At 47.0% G+C, this 13,658-nt stretch overlaps 2 protein-coding genes across 3 annotated transcripts; both read right to left on the reverse strand.

Annotated features, from left to right (window-relative positions):
• Window positions 1–1,231: 1,231 nt before the first annotated feature.
• Window positions 1,232–4,426, reverse strand: LOC144483964 (uncharacterized). 2 transcript variants are annotated; one of them, XM_078202538.1, is made up of 2 exons: window positions 4,356–4,426; window positions 1,232–3,427 (listed from the first exon to the last, which is right to left on the reverse strand). In XM_078202538.1, the coding sequence occupies exon 2, from the start codon at window positions 3,075–3,077 to the stop codon at window positions 2,256–2,258; it is 822 nt and encodes a 273-aa protein (XP_078058664.1). In that variant the 5' UTR covers window positions 3,078–3,427; window positions 4,356–4,426; the 3' UTR covers window positions 1,232–2,255. The 2 variants fall into 2 exon arrangements, with proteins under 2 accessions (XP_078058664.1, XP_078058663.1); XM_078202537.1 differs by having other exon boundaries at window positions 1,232–3,435; window positions 4,282–4,419.
• A 2,516-nt stretch (window positions 4,427–6,942) lies between these two features.
• On the reverse strand, window positions 6,943–12,519 carry LOC144483950 (uncharacterized). The gene is made up of 2 exons (XM_078202511.1): window positions 12,484–12,519; window positions 6,943–8,444 (listed from the first exon to the last, which is right to left on the reverse strand). The coding sequence occupies exon 2, from the start codon at window positions 8,259–8,261 to the stop codon at window positions 7,056–7,058; it is 1,206 nt and encodes a 401-aa protein (XP_078058637.1). The 5' UTR covers window positions 8,262–8,444; window positions 12,484–12,519; the 3' UTR covers window positions 6,943–7,055.
• Between the last annotated feature and the right edge of the window lie 1,139 nt (window positions 12,520–13,658).

Genomic DNA, 13,658 nt, shown 5'->3' on the forward strand with positions numbered 1-13,658 from the left:
GTGTTCACATGTGTAGACTGTTCCCTTGTTAGCTTCTCAGTCTGATTTAGTCATTGAACTCAATGCTGGTGGTTCTGTTAGTGTCTGAGATGCCTCATGGTTTAAAATTTCTCCAACCTATTAGAAATTTTCTCCAACAGCTTGCCATTGTGGAGCTCGGAGTACAGCACTTGTTTCAGGAGTCTTGTGTGGGGCTTGTGGACAATGTGCCCCGCCCATCGCAGCTGGTCAAGTGTGACCAGTGCCTCGATACTGGGGATATTGGCCTGGGAGAGGACAGTCACGGTGGTAAGCCTATCCTGCCAGTGGATTTGCAGGATTTTGTGGAGGCAACATTGGTGACATCTCTCCAGGGATTTGAGGTGTGTGCTGCGCATTGTCCATGTTTCTGATGGATACAGGAGGGCAGGGACCACGGCTGCTCTGTAGACCATGAGCTTGGTGCTGGATTTGAGGTCTCGGGCTTTGAACTCTGTTCCTCAGGCGTCCGAAGCCTGCACTGGCGCATTGGAGTCGATGCTGGATTTCATCGTCGATGCCTGCCCGTGCCGACAGGATGCTCCCGAGGTGTGGGGAATGATCCACGTTACCCAGGGGCTCACTGTGGATCTTGATGGTCGGGAGGGGGAGCAGGAGTGGGCTGGTCGAGAACCTTTGTTTCCCGGATGTTTAATCTGAGTCCCATTCTCTCATATGTCTCAGTGAATATGTCGACGAGTTTGTAGATAAGTTTAAGGTTTTTGATTAGTGTCACAAGTGGTCTTACATTAACGCTGCAATGAAGTTACTGTAAAAATGCCCTTGATCAACCTCTGAGTGTGCGCACAGACTCACTCAGGTCGTGAACGAAGATCAGTCCATCGTTCAAACCAGCCTCCCATCCATTGACACTGTCGACACTTCCCACTGCCTTGGAAAAGCAGCCAGCATAATTAAGGACCCCACACACCCCGGACATTCTCTCTTCCGCTTTCTTCTATCGGGGAAAAAGAAACAAAAGTCTGAGGACACGAACCAACCGAGTCAAGAACAGCTTCTTCCCTGCTGCCATCAAACTTTTGAATGGACCTACCTCGCATTAAGTTGATGTTTCTCTGCACCCCAGCTATGACTGTAACATTCTGCACTCTCTCATTTCCTTCCTTATGTACGTTATGGTTTTTCTGTATCGCGTGCAAGAAATAATCCTCTTCACTGTGTACTAATACGTGTCAATAATAAATCAAATCAAGTACGCATTTTCTTCATTCATTTATGGGACATTTATTGCCATCCTAGTTGCCCTTGGAGGGCATTCGAGAGACAACCACATTGCTGTGGCTCTGGAGTCATATGTAGGCCAGGCCAGGTAAGGGCAGCAGATTTCCTTCCCGAAAGGGCACTGGTGAACCAGATGGGTTTTTCCGACAATCGACAATGGTTTCATGATGATCAGTAGGTTCTTAATTTTATTTAATTGAATTCAAATTCCACCATCTGCCGTGGCGGGATTCGAACCCGGACCCCCAGAACATTAGCTGAATTTCTGGATTAATAGTCTAGCAATAATACCCACTCGGCCATCACCTCCCCCCAACCCCCCTTAGAGTCTGCGTACTGCAGCCCGATGACTGAGGCTGGGCTGGTCTTGGTTCTGGCCTGGAGGGGTCAGACATTGAAAGTTTCCCACTGGTCCAGTAGGCCAGCTGGACTCCAGTGGGGAGCTTCACGGTGCTGGGGTGGAGTGTTGCTGCAGGGAAGGTGGGGATGAACGTTGGTGCAATGACGCAGCCCTGCTTGACCCCAGTTTGCACTCATTCTGATTGCCTCACCATAGGAAGGATGTGATTGCACTGGAGGGGGTGCAGAGGAGGTTCACCAGGATGTTGCCTGGGATGGAGCAGCTGAGCTATAAGGAGAGACTCGATAGGCTTGGATTGTCTTCTTTCGAGCAGAGAAGGCTGAGGGGGGACATGATTGAGGTGTATAAGATTGTGAGGGGTATGGACAGAGTGGACAGGAAGCAGCCGACAGGAAGCTTAGTTGACGGGTCAATAACGAGGGGGCATCATTTTAAGGTGAGGGGCAGGAGGTTTTGGGGGATTTGAAGAAAAATGTTTTCACCCAGAGGGTGGTGGGAGTCTGGAATTCACTGTCTGGGAGGGTAGTGGGGGCGGGAAACCTCACAACCTTTAAAAAGCACATGGATGAGCACTTGAATGTTTTGACAGTTCAAACACCATCAGCCAAGTGCTGGAAAATGGATTAGTGTAAATTTAGTATAGTTTTGTCAGTGCAGACTCGATGGGCTGAAAGGCCTCTTCTGTACGGTATGACTCTGACTTGTGAACTCGCTGGTGTTTCTGCAGTCGGGATGAATGTGTGAATCCCTTCCCACACACGGTGCAGGGGAATGGCCTCTCCCCAGTGTGAACTCGCTGGTGTGTCCGCAGGGCAGATGACGATCTGAATCTCTTTGTGCAGTGAGAGCAGCTGAAAGGTCTCTCCTCAGTGTGAATGCGCTGGTGGGACATCATTAGCTGAGAGCTTTTGAAATCCCTCCCACAGTCAGAGCATTTAAAGGGTCTCTCTTGGGTGTGAGTGACATTGTGCCTCAGCAAGTAGGGCAACTGACTGAAGCCTTTCCCACACACAGAGCAAGTGAATGACCTCTCCCCAGTGTGAACTAACTGGTGTCTCCGCAGGCCTGATGCCACACTGAATCCTTTCCCACACACACAGCAAGTGAATGGCCTCTCCCCAGTGTGAACTCGCTGATGGCTCTGCAAATCAATTAACTGAGTGAATCCCTTCCCACACACAGAGCAGATGAAAGGTCTCTCCCCAGTGTGAAATCGATGGTGTCTCTGCAGACTGGATAACCGAGTGAATCCTTTCCCACACTCAGAGCAAGTAAATGGCCTCTCCCCAGTGTGAACTCGCTGGTGTCTCTGTAAATCAATTATCTGAGTGTATCCCTTCCCACACACAGAGCAGGTGAATGGTCTCTCCCCAGAGTGACTGCGTCGATGAATTTCCAGCTGAGATGGGAAACTGAATCCTTTCCCACAGTCCCCACATTTCCACGGTTTCTCCATGGTTCAGGTGTCCTTGTGACTCTCCAGGTTAAACAATTAGTTAAACTCAAACAGAACACGGGTACAGTCTCTCCCCGCTGTGAATGCTGCGATGTATTTTCAGGCTGTGTAACTGATTAAAGCTCTTTCCACACTCAGTGCACTGGAGCACTCTTACTCGGGTGTGTGTGTGTATTTCGGTGCTTTTCCAGTCACACTGAAATTTGAAATCTCCTGAAGCAGACAGAACAGAGAAACATTTCCATTCTGGATTCAAATGTCGATAATATTCAGGTCCCGACGAATTGAGGCCTCTGTCAGATGTTGATGTGACATTTGGTTTGAGATTTCTGTCTGTAAATCCTCACCTTCTGATATCCTGTAAAAGGAATTTACATAAGTCATCACAGTCAGTACAGGATAGAAATTCAGAACAGACAGTTCTAGTTTCTATGGAACATTCTTTCCTCTCTCATTCCCCAAAAGATGCAAATCTCCATCCCACACACTCTCCCTCCATTCTCACTCTGCTGTATCTAATATTCACCCTGCCAATTCTCCTGAAGGTGCTGATTGACAGATCCATGCTCACTGCTTCCTGTCCTGGATACAGAGAGCTGGAAATCTCCATGCAGCCGCCAGACAGATGTCTACAATACTGGATAAAAGTGTAATATACAGGACATTATTTGAATCGTGATAGAGCAGGCATTTGAGGAAGATTTATACTTGGGTAGGGAGAGCACACGATCTGGAACTCGCTGCCTATAAGGATGGTGAAACAGAAGATGAATGGGAAAGAAATCTCATGATATAGTGGGATCTGGAAAGCAGAATTTATTTCCCTTTCCAAAAGAGAAAATGCTGGAAAATCTCAGCAGGCCTGGCAGCATCTGTGAGGAGAGAAAAGAGCTGACGTTGAGGCCAGATGACCGTTTGTCAAAGCTATTTCCCTTTCTTTCCTTCTCTGCCACCGCTCTGCCTCGTCAATAAGACATTGGGACTCAGGGGGTTGATGCAGTTTGATGGACAAGTTGTCTCCATTCTGAACACTGGGGAACAAGCCCCTCCCACTCATTGACAATATTACCCCGTAAAACGATGCCGGCCTGCGCATGCGCCTTGTTGCATATTGCCCCCAATAAAGATGGCGGCCATGAACACGGCCCGACCATGAGGAGCTGCGGTACCGCTCGGTACAAACTGGGTCCGTGAAGCTCTTTACCGAGGTTCGTGGCTGACACAAGCTGCTTACGCAGCGTTTCCGTCCACCCGCGAGATCCCTCGCCCCCTCCGTACCGTCAATCACCGCTAATCTATCTCCGAGCCGAAAAAACAGCCCGTCTCCGTCGCCATTACCCACAATGCGCATGCTCCAGTCAGAGCGGGCTCCGCCCCTCATTCACTGTGATTGGTTGGAGGTCCGAGCGGGAAAGGCTGGTCCTCCAGCCCCTTCTCTTCCCATTGGTCCGGGCTACCGTCAATCAGCCGGGCATTGTGACGGTGGCTTGCTGTTTGTCCAATAATAAGTGACAGAGTCTCAGTGTAACAATGACCCACACAGGCTCCAATACAATCAATCAGAGTGGGGATGGAGCACAGAGACAACACAGCAAAGCACTGACTTACTCTGAGTGTAACAATGACACACACAGACTCCAATACAATCAGAGTGGGGATGGAGCACAGAGACAACACAGCAAAGCACTGACTTACTCTGAGTGTAACAATGACACACACAGGCTCCAATACAATCAGAGTGGGGATGGAGCACAGAGACAACACAGCAAAGCACTGACTTCAAAACAGAAAATGCTGCAAAACCTCAGCAAGTCTGACAGCAACTGTGGAGAGAGATTCCATGATGTGGAGATGCCGGTGTTCGACTGGGGTAAGCCCAGTAAGAGGTCTCACAACACCAGGTTAAAGTCCAACAGGTTTATTTGGTAGCACAAGCCACACAAGCTTTCGGAGCGCTGCCCCTTCGTCAGATGAGTGGGAGTTCTGTTCACAAACAGGGCATATAAAGACACAAACTCAATTTACAGAATAATGGTTGGAATGCAAGTCTTTACAGGTAATCAAGTCTTAATGGTACAGACAATGTAAGTGGAGGGAGCATTAAGCACAGGTTAAAGAGATGTGTATTGTCTCCAGCCAGGACAGTAAGGGAGATTTTGCAAGTCCAGGCAAGTTGTGGGGGTTACAGATAGTGTGACATGAACCCAAGATCCCAGTTGAGGCCGTCCTCATGTGTGCGGAACTTGGCTATCAGTCTCTGCTCAGCGACTCTGCGTTGTTGTGTCGTGAAGGCCGCCTTGGAGAATGCTTACCCGAAGATCAGAGGCCGAATGCCTGTTTTACACAGCACATGGTCATTCTGAATGGAGAATCTCTGAGTTGTACAATTCACCTCATTCAGGAGCCAGATTGTCTGCTCAGAAAGAGGAAGGTTTCTATGACACCAATGAAAAGCAACACACACTCACAGACACCCTCACACACAGAGTCTCACACCCTGCAAATTATCTCCTGTCACTTTTAGTCGTTTTGAAATAAATCCTGAATGAACTATAAAATCATTCATAAGTACTTGTTGAGATTCCCCTGAAAGACATCTATACTGTTCATTTCACTCCCTGTAGTTGTGATTTCCCTATTCTCGCCACTCTTTGTGTAGAGAAATTTATCCTGGATTTTCGATTGGATTTCTTAGTGACTGTTTTATATTGATTGTCTCCAGTTTCCCAGTAACTTCACTGCAGTGTTAATCTAAGCCTACTTGTGATTAATAAATAAACTTTACTTTTTGCTCTTCCCCACAAGAGGAAACACTATTTCTGTATCGAAGCATTTTATAAATTTGAAGACCTCTGCTCAGGTTACCCCTCAGCCTTCATTTCTAAAGAAAGAAGAACTAGCCTGTCAATCCTTTCCTGATAAAAAAACACACATTTTGAAATTCATTTCTGGGATGTGGGCATTGCGAGCTTGGCCAGCATTTATGGCTAATCCCTGATTGCCCTTGAGAAGGTGGTGGTGAGCTACCGTCTACATTAAAATCTCATAATTAAAATCTTCTCTGCACCCTCTCCAGTGCCTGGATATTTTTTTAATAATACGATGACTAGAATGGTATGCAGTGGTCAGTAAGATTCTTGATCAGAGAGTCACAGATTTTCCAAAAGTGGTTTGAGTTTATCCATGGTTTTAAATTAGATTCTTAGGAAGCAACAATTTAAAAATGATGTATAATAAACAAGGGAAAAAAAACAAGACCCATGGCAGGTGAGTAACCGAGGCCCCAGCACTGATCCTGCGTTACCCAAATAGTCACTGCCTGCCAGTTGGAAAAAGACCCGTTTAATCCTACTCTTTGTTTCTTGTCTGCCAATCAGTTTTCTACCCATCTCAGTACAACAGCCCCAATCCCATGTGCTTTACTTTTTGTGAAGAAGTTGCCGAGTTGGCGGACGAGGGGAATCGGGTTCACGTTATCGATCTCAGGGTATAATCATCAACAACTTGTATTTACACAGAGTGTTGTGGGGCTGGAGGAGGTTACTGAGATACCGAGGAACTTTGTTTTATTCATTTTTACGGAATGTAGACGTCACTGGCTGGGCCAGCATTTCTTGCCCATCTCTAACTGCCCTCCATTTCAGAGGGCATTTGAGAGTCAACCACATTGCTGTGGGTCTGGAGTCACATGTAGGTCTGACCAAGTAAGGACGGCAGGTTTCCTTTTCTAAAGGACGTTACTGAATCAAATGGGTTTTTACGACAATTGATTAAAGGTTGAGGTTTGTCATTAGACTTTTAATTGAAGATTTTAATTGAATACAACTTTCACCATTGCCTGTGGTGGAATTTGAACCTGGGTCCCCAGAGCCTTACCCTGAGTCCAGTGATAATTCCACTGTGCCGCTGCCTCCCCTATTCATCCAATTGTTATTGTTTATCTCAGGGCGCAGAAACAACAGAATCCAACTTTGCCGGTCACACATGAAGTCGTCTATGTTTCAGCAGGCTGTAATACTGATTAAATCCCTTCCCACACATGGAGCAGTTGAAAGGTTTTGCCCCAGTGTGAACTCGCTGGTGTCTCTGCAGGCGGGATGGATCAGTGAATCCCTTCCCACACAGGGAGCAGGTGAACGGTTCTGTCGCAGTGTGAGCCCGCGGGTGTTTCAGCATATAGGATGAATCAGTGAATCCCTTCCCACACACAGAGCAGGTGAACGGCTTCTCCCCGGTGTGAATGCGTTGGTGTCTCAGCAGGCCAGATGACTGAGCGAATCCCTTTCCACACACAGAGCACAGGAACGGCCTCTCCCCGGTGTGAATGCGTTTGTGTTTCAGCAGATCATCACTTCTTTTAAAGGTCTTATTGCATTCTGAGCATTGAAAAGGTCTCTTATCAGAGTGAATGTGTTGGTGTTGATTGCAGGAGGAAAACTGAGCAAATCTTTTGCCACAAATGGAGCAGGAGAACGGCTTCTCCCCTGTGTGAATGCGGCGGTGTCTCCGGAGGCTGGATGACTCCGTGAAAGCCTTCCCACACACGGAGCAGCTGAATGCCTTCTCCCCGGTGTGAATAGGCCGGTGACTTAGCAGATGCTGCAAACAAGTAAATGCTTTCCCACAAACAGGGCAAACGTATGGTCTCTCCCCAGTGTGAGTGCCCTGGTGTCTCAGCAGACTAATCCTTCTTTTGAAGGTCTTCTCACATTTAAAGCATTTAAAATGTCTCTTCTGAAAATGAATCTGTTGGTGAACGGTGCAGTGGGAGGACTGAGTGAATCTCTTCCCACACTGGGAGCAGCTGAATGGCCTGTCCTTGGTGTGAACTTGTTGGTGCTCAGTGAGATGCACTGAGTCGCTGAATGACTCTCCACAGTGAGAGCAGCTGAACGGTCTCTCGTGTGTGTGAAGGAGCTGGTGCTCTGCAAGGCGGGAGGACTGGCTGAACCTCTTCCCGCAGTGGGAGCAGCTGAACGGTCTCTCGTCAGTGCGAAGGAGCTGGTGTTGGGCCTGTTCCTCAGAGGTTTCAATGCTTTGCCCAGAGTCAGAGCTTTGAAGAGGCTTCTGAATAATGTGATCGAGTTGGTGAGCCAGCAGGTTGGACGAACACATGAATTTCTTCCCACACACGGAGCAGGTGAATGAACTCTCACTATTGCGAGCTCGCTGTCGTGTCAGCATGTTTTCCAGCTGTATCAATCCCTCCCCACAGGAGGAGCAAGGAAACAGATTCTCACCAGTTTCCAACTGAGATGGTCAATTAAATCCCTTCAGATGTACAAATCTTCAAATCCCAATGAATTGATTGACTCTGTCTGACGTGAGATTTGTTTGTCCAGACTGCAAATCCTCCTCTTCTATTTCCTGCAAAATAAGTTTACAAAGAATTACGTGGCTGGCACGGTGGCACAGTGGTTAGTCCTCCTGCCTCACAGCACCAGGGACCTGGGTTCAATTCTGGCCGTGGTTACCTGTCTGTGTAGAGTTTACACAGTAAGGAGTTTAACAACACCAGGTTAAAGTCCAACAGGTTTATTTGGTAGCAAACGCCACTTGCTTTCGGAGTGCTGCTGTGTGGAGTTTGCATATTCTCCACTTGTTTGCGTGGGTTTCCTCCAGGTGCTCCGGTTTTCTCCCACAGTCCAAAGATATTCAGGTTAGGTGGACTGGCCATGCTAAATTATCCATTTTCCCCCCAGGGTGTGTAGGTTAGGGAGATTAGTGGGGTAAATAAGTTGGGTTATGTTGTTGGGGCCTTGGTGGGATGCTCTGTCAGAGAGTTGACTTGATGGGCCAAATAGCCTCCTTCCGAGCTGTGGAATTCTATGAATATATCTATCCTGAACTGACAGTGATGACTTTTGTAAATTCCCTTTGCAGGATATTGGAAAGGAGGATTTACAGCAAGAAAACACAAACCAAACATTACGTTGAGATCTGACAGTCACTCGGATCATTCAGAGCTGATTGTTATTGTCTTTGAACAGGGAAGGAGAATTGTTTGTTCTGTCTGTGACAATACACAAACAGGCCATTCGGTTTATCGAGTCTGTACTGGAGTTTATCCTCCACATGAGTCTCCTCTCATTCTGATCACCACATCTCAGCTTTTCACTTGATTTTTCCAATCCCTTTTCTCTCATAGGCTCATATATTTTCCTTTTGAAAGCATCTAAAGTATTTGAGTCAACCACTTCCAGTCGCAGTGAGTTCCAAATTCTAACAACTGTCTGAAGAAAGAAACATCTCCTATTTTCCTGTTTGATTTATTTGTTGTCTGTTCATGGTTCCCAGTAATGGAAGAACCAACAAGTGGAAACATTCCATTCACATCTACCTACTTGTCCCATTCAGAAAGCCCATATCAGAAGAGACAACATTTTCTCTTGGTTTGAGCTTGTTGTGTGTAAATCCTCCCTTTCTAACCCCCTGTCACAAAAAAGTGTTCAAAATCCATCACGATAGAAAATACAGGTACAAGTAATTCAGAAAGCTATCATTTGTTATGAGGGGAATGGAGTAAAAGCTGGGAAGTTATGTTTCAGTTGCACACGGTGAGTCTGTATCTGGAGCAATGTCTACATTATCGATTTCCTTATTTAAGGAAAAATATAAGTGCATTAGATGAAGTTCATAGAAGGTTTAGTCGACTAACACCTGGAATAGGTGGATTGTCTGATGAGGAGCAGTGAGACAGTCTCTGCTCGAGTTTAGCTTCTGCTCGAGTTTAAAAGAGTAAGAGGCAACTTAATTTAAACCTTTCACATCCTGAAAAGTCTTGGATGTGGAGAGGAGTTATAGAGGTTTATAGCATGGAAACAGGCCCTTCAGCCCAACTTGTCCATGCCGCCCCTTTTTTTAACCCCGAAGCTAGTCCCAATTGCCCGCATTTGGCCCATATCCCTCTATACCCATCATACCCATGTAACTGTCTAAACGCTTTTCAAAAGACAAAATTGTACCTGCCTCTCCTACTACCTCTGGCAGTTTGTTCAAGACACTCACCACCCTCTGTATGAAAATATTGCCCCTCTCGACTCTTTTTATCTCTCCCCTTAAACCTATGACCTCTAGTTTTAGACTCCCCTACCTCTGGTAAAAGATATTGACTATCTAGCTGATCTATGTCCCTCATTATTTTATAGACCGCTATAAGTTCACCCCTCAGCCTCCTGCGCTCCAGAAAAAAAAGTCCCAGTCTATCCAGTCTCGCCTTATAACCATCAAGTCCTGTTCGCATCCTAGTAAATCTTTTCTGCACTCTTTCTCATTTAATAACATCCTTTCTATAATAGGGTGACCAGAACTGCACACAGTATTCCAAGTATGGCCTTACCAATGTCTTGTACAACTTCAACAAGACGTCCCAACTCCTGGATTCAATGTTCTGACCAATGAAACCAAGCATGCCGAATGCCTTCTTCACCACTCTGTCCACCTGTGACTCCACTTTCAAGGAGCTATGAATCTGTTACCCTAGATCTCTTTGTTCTATAACTCCCCCCAATGCCCTACTATTAACTGAGTAAGTCCTGCCCTGGTTTGATCTACCAAAATGCATCACTTCGCATTTATCTAAATTAAACTCCATCTGGCATTCGTCAGCCCAATTGATCAAGATTCCGTTGCAATCAGAGATAATCTTCTTCACTGTCCACTATACCACAATCCTGGTGTCTGCAAACTTACTAACCATGCCTCCTAAATTCTCATCCACATCATTAATATAAATGATAAATAACAGTGGACGCAGCACCAATCCCTGAGGCACACCGCTGGTCACAGGCCTCCAGTTTGAAAAACAATCCTCTACAACCATCCTCTGTCTTCTGTCATGAAGGGGCAGTGTTCTGAAAGCTTGTGGCTTGTGCTACCAAATAAACCTGTTGGACTTTAACCTGGTGTTGTGAGACTTGTTCTGTCATCAAGCCAATTTTGTACCTATTTGGCTACCTCACCCTGGATCCCGAGAGATTTAACCTTATGCAACAACTTACCATGTGGTATCTTGTCAAAGGCCTTGCTAAAGGTCATGTAGAGAACATCAACTGCACTGCCCTCATCTACCTTCTTGGTTACTCCTTCAAAAAACTCAATCAAATTTGAGAGATATGATTTTCCACTCCAAAGCCATACTGTCTCTAAATGTCACTCACATGACTATCTCTAATCAGTCCTTGTGTCTCTAAATGCCTGTAGATCCTGTCTCTCAAAATACCTTCTAAAAACTTGTTAGAACTGTTGTTTACTCTTATGGGAGAATCTTGCGGTCACTATTTAAAAAACAGTGCTGCCCATAGAGACAGAGATGAGATGTTTTTCTCTCAGTGGGTCATGAATCTTTGGATCTGCGTTCCTCAAAAGTGGAAGTAGAGCCTGATTTCAATTAGATATATCTCTTGGGGCTAAAGGGATATTATGGGGTGGGGGGTGGGATTAGGGTATTGAATTTGAGGATCAGCCATGACTATAATGAATGGCAGGGAATGCTCAAAGAGCTGAATGGTCTACTTCCGCTTCTATGTAAACATGAGGAGCCTGGGGCTGAAGTGTAACGAAAAGGCTATAAGACATAGGAGCAGAATTGGGCCACTCGGCCCATTGAATCTGCTCCACCATTCAATCATGGCTGATATTTTTCTGATCCCCATTCTCCTACCTTTTCCCCATAACCCCTGATCTGCTTATTAATCAACAACCTATCTATCTCTATCTTAAAGACACTCAATGACCTGGCCTCCACAGCCTTCTGCGGCAAAGAGTTCCACAGATTCACCACTCTCTGGCTGAAGAAATTCCTCCTCATCTCTGTTTTAAAGGATCGTCCCTTTCGTCTGAGGTTGTGCCCTCTGGTTCTAGTTTTTCCTACTCGTGGAAACATCCTCTCCACGTCCACTCTGTCCAGGCCTCGCCGTATCCTGTAAGTTTCAATAAATTCCTCCTCAACCTTCTAAACTCCAACGAGTACAAAAGCCTTGTAACCGCTTCATGTAAGTACTCTGGGATGCAACCTCTCACACTGAATATGTACATGACCCATAAACTTCTCTCGGCTGCAAACGTGAGGTGCAGCCTGGGAGTGGGTGAAGCTGTTTGAAAATCTATTGTTCATTGTTGGTATGCATTAGGACCCGATGGGTGCATTAGGACCCGGTGGGAGCAGAAACACAAAGACCCGCCCACTCACGGTTGCGTCACCAAGACACCAACGCGTGCGCTCTGCTCCCCGCTGAATCAAGATGGCGGCCGTTAACCTGAGCTTCGTCTCGGGAAAAAGACCTGAAGCTGCAAACACGGGACCTACGGGCTCATATTCGAGGTTTGAGGCCTTCACCAGATATTTACAAACCCTCTACGTCCATCCGCCGGTTCCATTGTTCCCTCTATGTTTCTGCATCCTTACCGGCTGCTGATGAGACAGAGGAACTTCTCTCCAATTGCTGTCACCCATAAGGCGAACGCCGTTGCTTACTGCGCATGTGCATCTCTCCCATGCAAAGAATAGAGAACTCTTCCTATTGGTCCGGGCCCTCATTCAGTGCGATTGGTTGGAGGACCAGCCGCTCCCGCTCGGTCCTCCAGTCCCGCCCCTCATTCACTCCGATTGGTTGGGTGACCAGCCCCGCCCCCTCTTCCTATTGGTCCGGAGCTGCCGTCAATCAATCCCCGGGCATTGTGATGTGGAGCATGCGCTGTGTCATTGCTGGCCTTGGCGCTTGTTTGTCCCGGAGAAGCGGAGTCCATAAGACCATAAGACATCGGAGCTGAAGTAAGGCCATTCGGCCCATCGAGTCCACTCCACCATTCAATCATGGTTGATTTCAACTCCATTTACCCGCTCTCTCCCCATAGCCCTTAATTCCTCGAGAATTCAAGAATTTATCAATCTCTGTCTTGAAGACGCGTTAGGCGGTGGCTGGGAGGATTTGGAAACACTTTGTGGATCCGCAAACCCTTCAGAATCATTGTCAGCTCCCTGGTTTGCAGCTGCGGGGCTTCTCCCTCCCTCCCTCCCGGGAACAGGCCCAGGTTAACGGCCCCATCCTGGCTCAGCCACTGGAGGATGGTTCACATCAGAGGATGGGGGAGGGGGACAATAAGAAATCTTAGAAACCCTACAGCACAGAAAGAGGCCATTCAGCCCATCGAGTCTGCACCGACGACAATCCCACCCAGGCCCTACCCCCATATCCCTACATGTTTACCCACTAATCCCTCTAACCTACGCATCCCAGGACACTAAGGGGCAATTTTAGCATGGCCAATCAACCTAACCCGCACATCTTTGGACTGTGGGAGGAAACCGGAGCACCCGGAGGAAACCCACACAGACACGAGGAGAATGTGCAAAATAAATAAGAGGTTACACTTTGGCCTCAAATCAATGAGGACTCTGATCTCTGGGAAGGAAGGAAACCCTGGGAGGTGGGCGGGGAGGATTCACAAACACCCGCTGGAGGCCCTAACACCCCCAATAAGAGCCATTGGTTTTATTGTCAGTCTGCAGACAGGAGCTGGAGAACTGAATCCATGATGTGGAGATGCCGGCGTTGACTGGGGTAAAGACAGTAAGAAGTT

The sequence above is a fragment of the Mustelus asterias genome, unplaced genomic scaffold, assembly GCF_964213995.1.
Source record: "Mustelus asterias unplaced genomic scaffold, sMusAst1.hap1.1 HAP1_SCAFFOLD_85, whole genome shotgun sequence".
In the NCBI taxonomy this organism is placed as follows: Eukaryota; Metazoa; Chordata; class Chondrichthyes; order Carcharhiniformes; family Triakidae; genus Mustelus; species Mustelus asterias.

Excerpts from the sequence above, each read along its gene's own strand:
- LOC144483964 (XM_078202538.1), bottom strand. The coding sequence starts at position 3,077 with ATGGAGAAACCGTGGAAATGTGGGGACTGTGGGAAAGGATTCAGTTTC.
- LOC144483950 (XM_078202511.1), bottom strand. The coding sequence starts at position 8,261 with ATGCTGACACGACAGCGAGCTCGCAATAGTGAGAGTTCATTCACCTGC.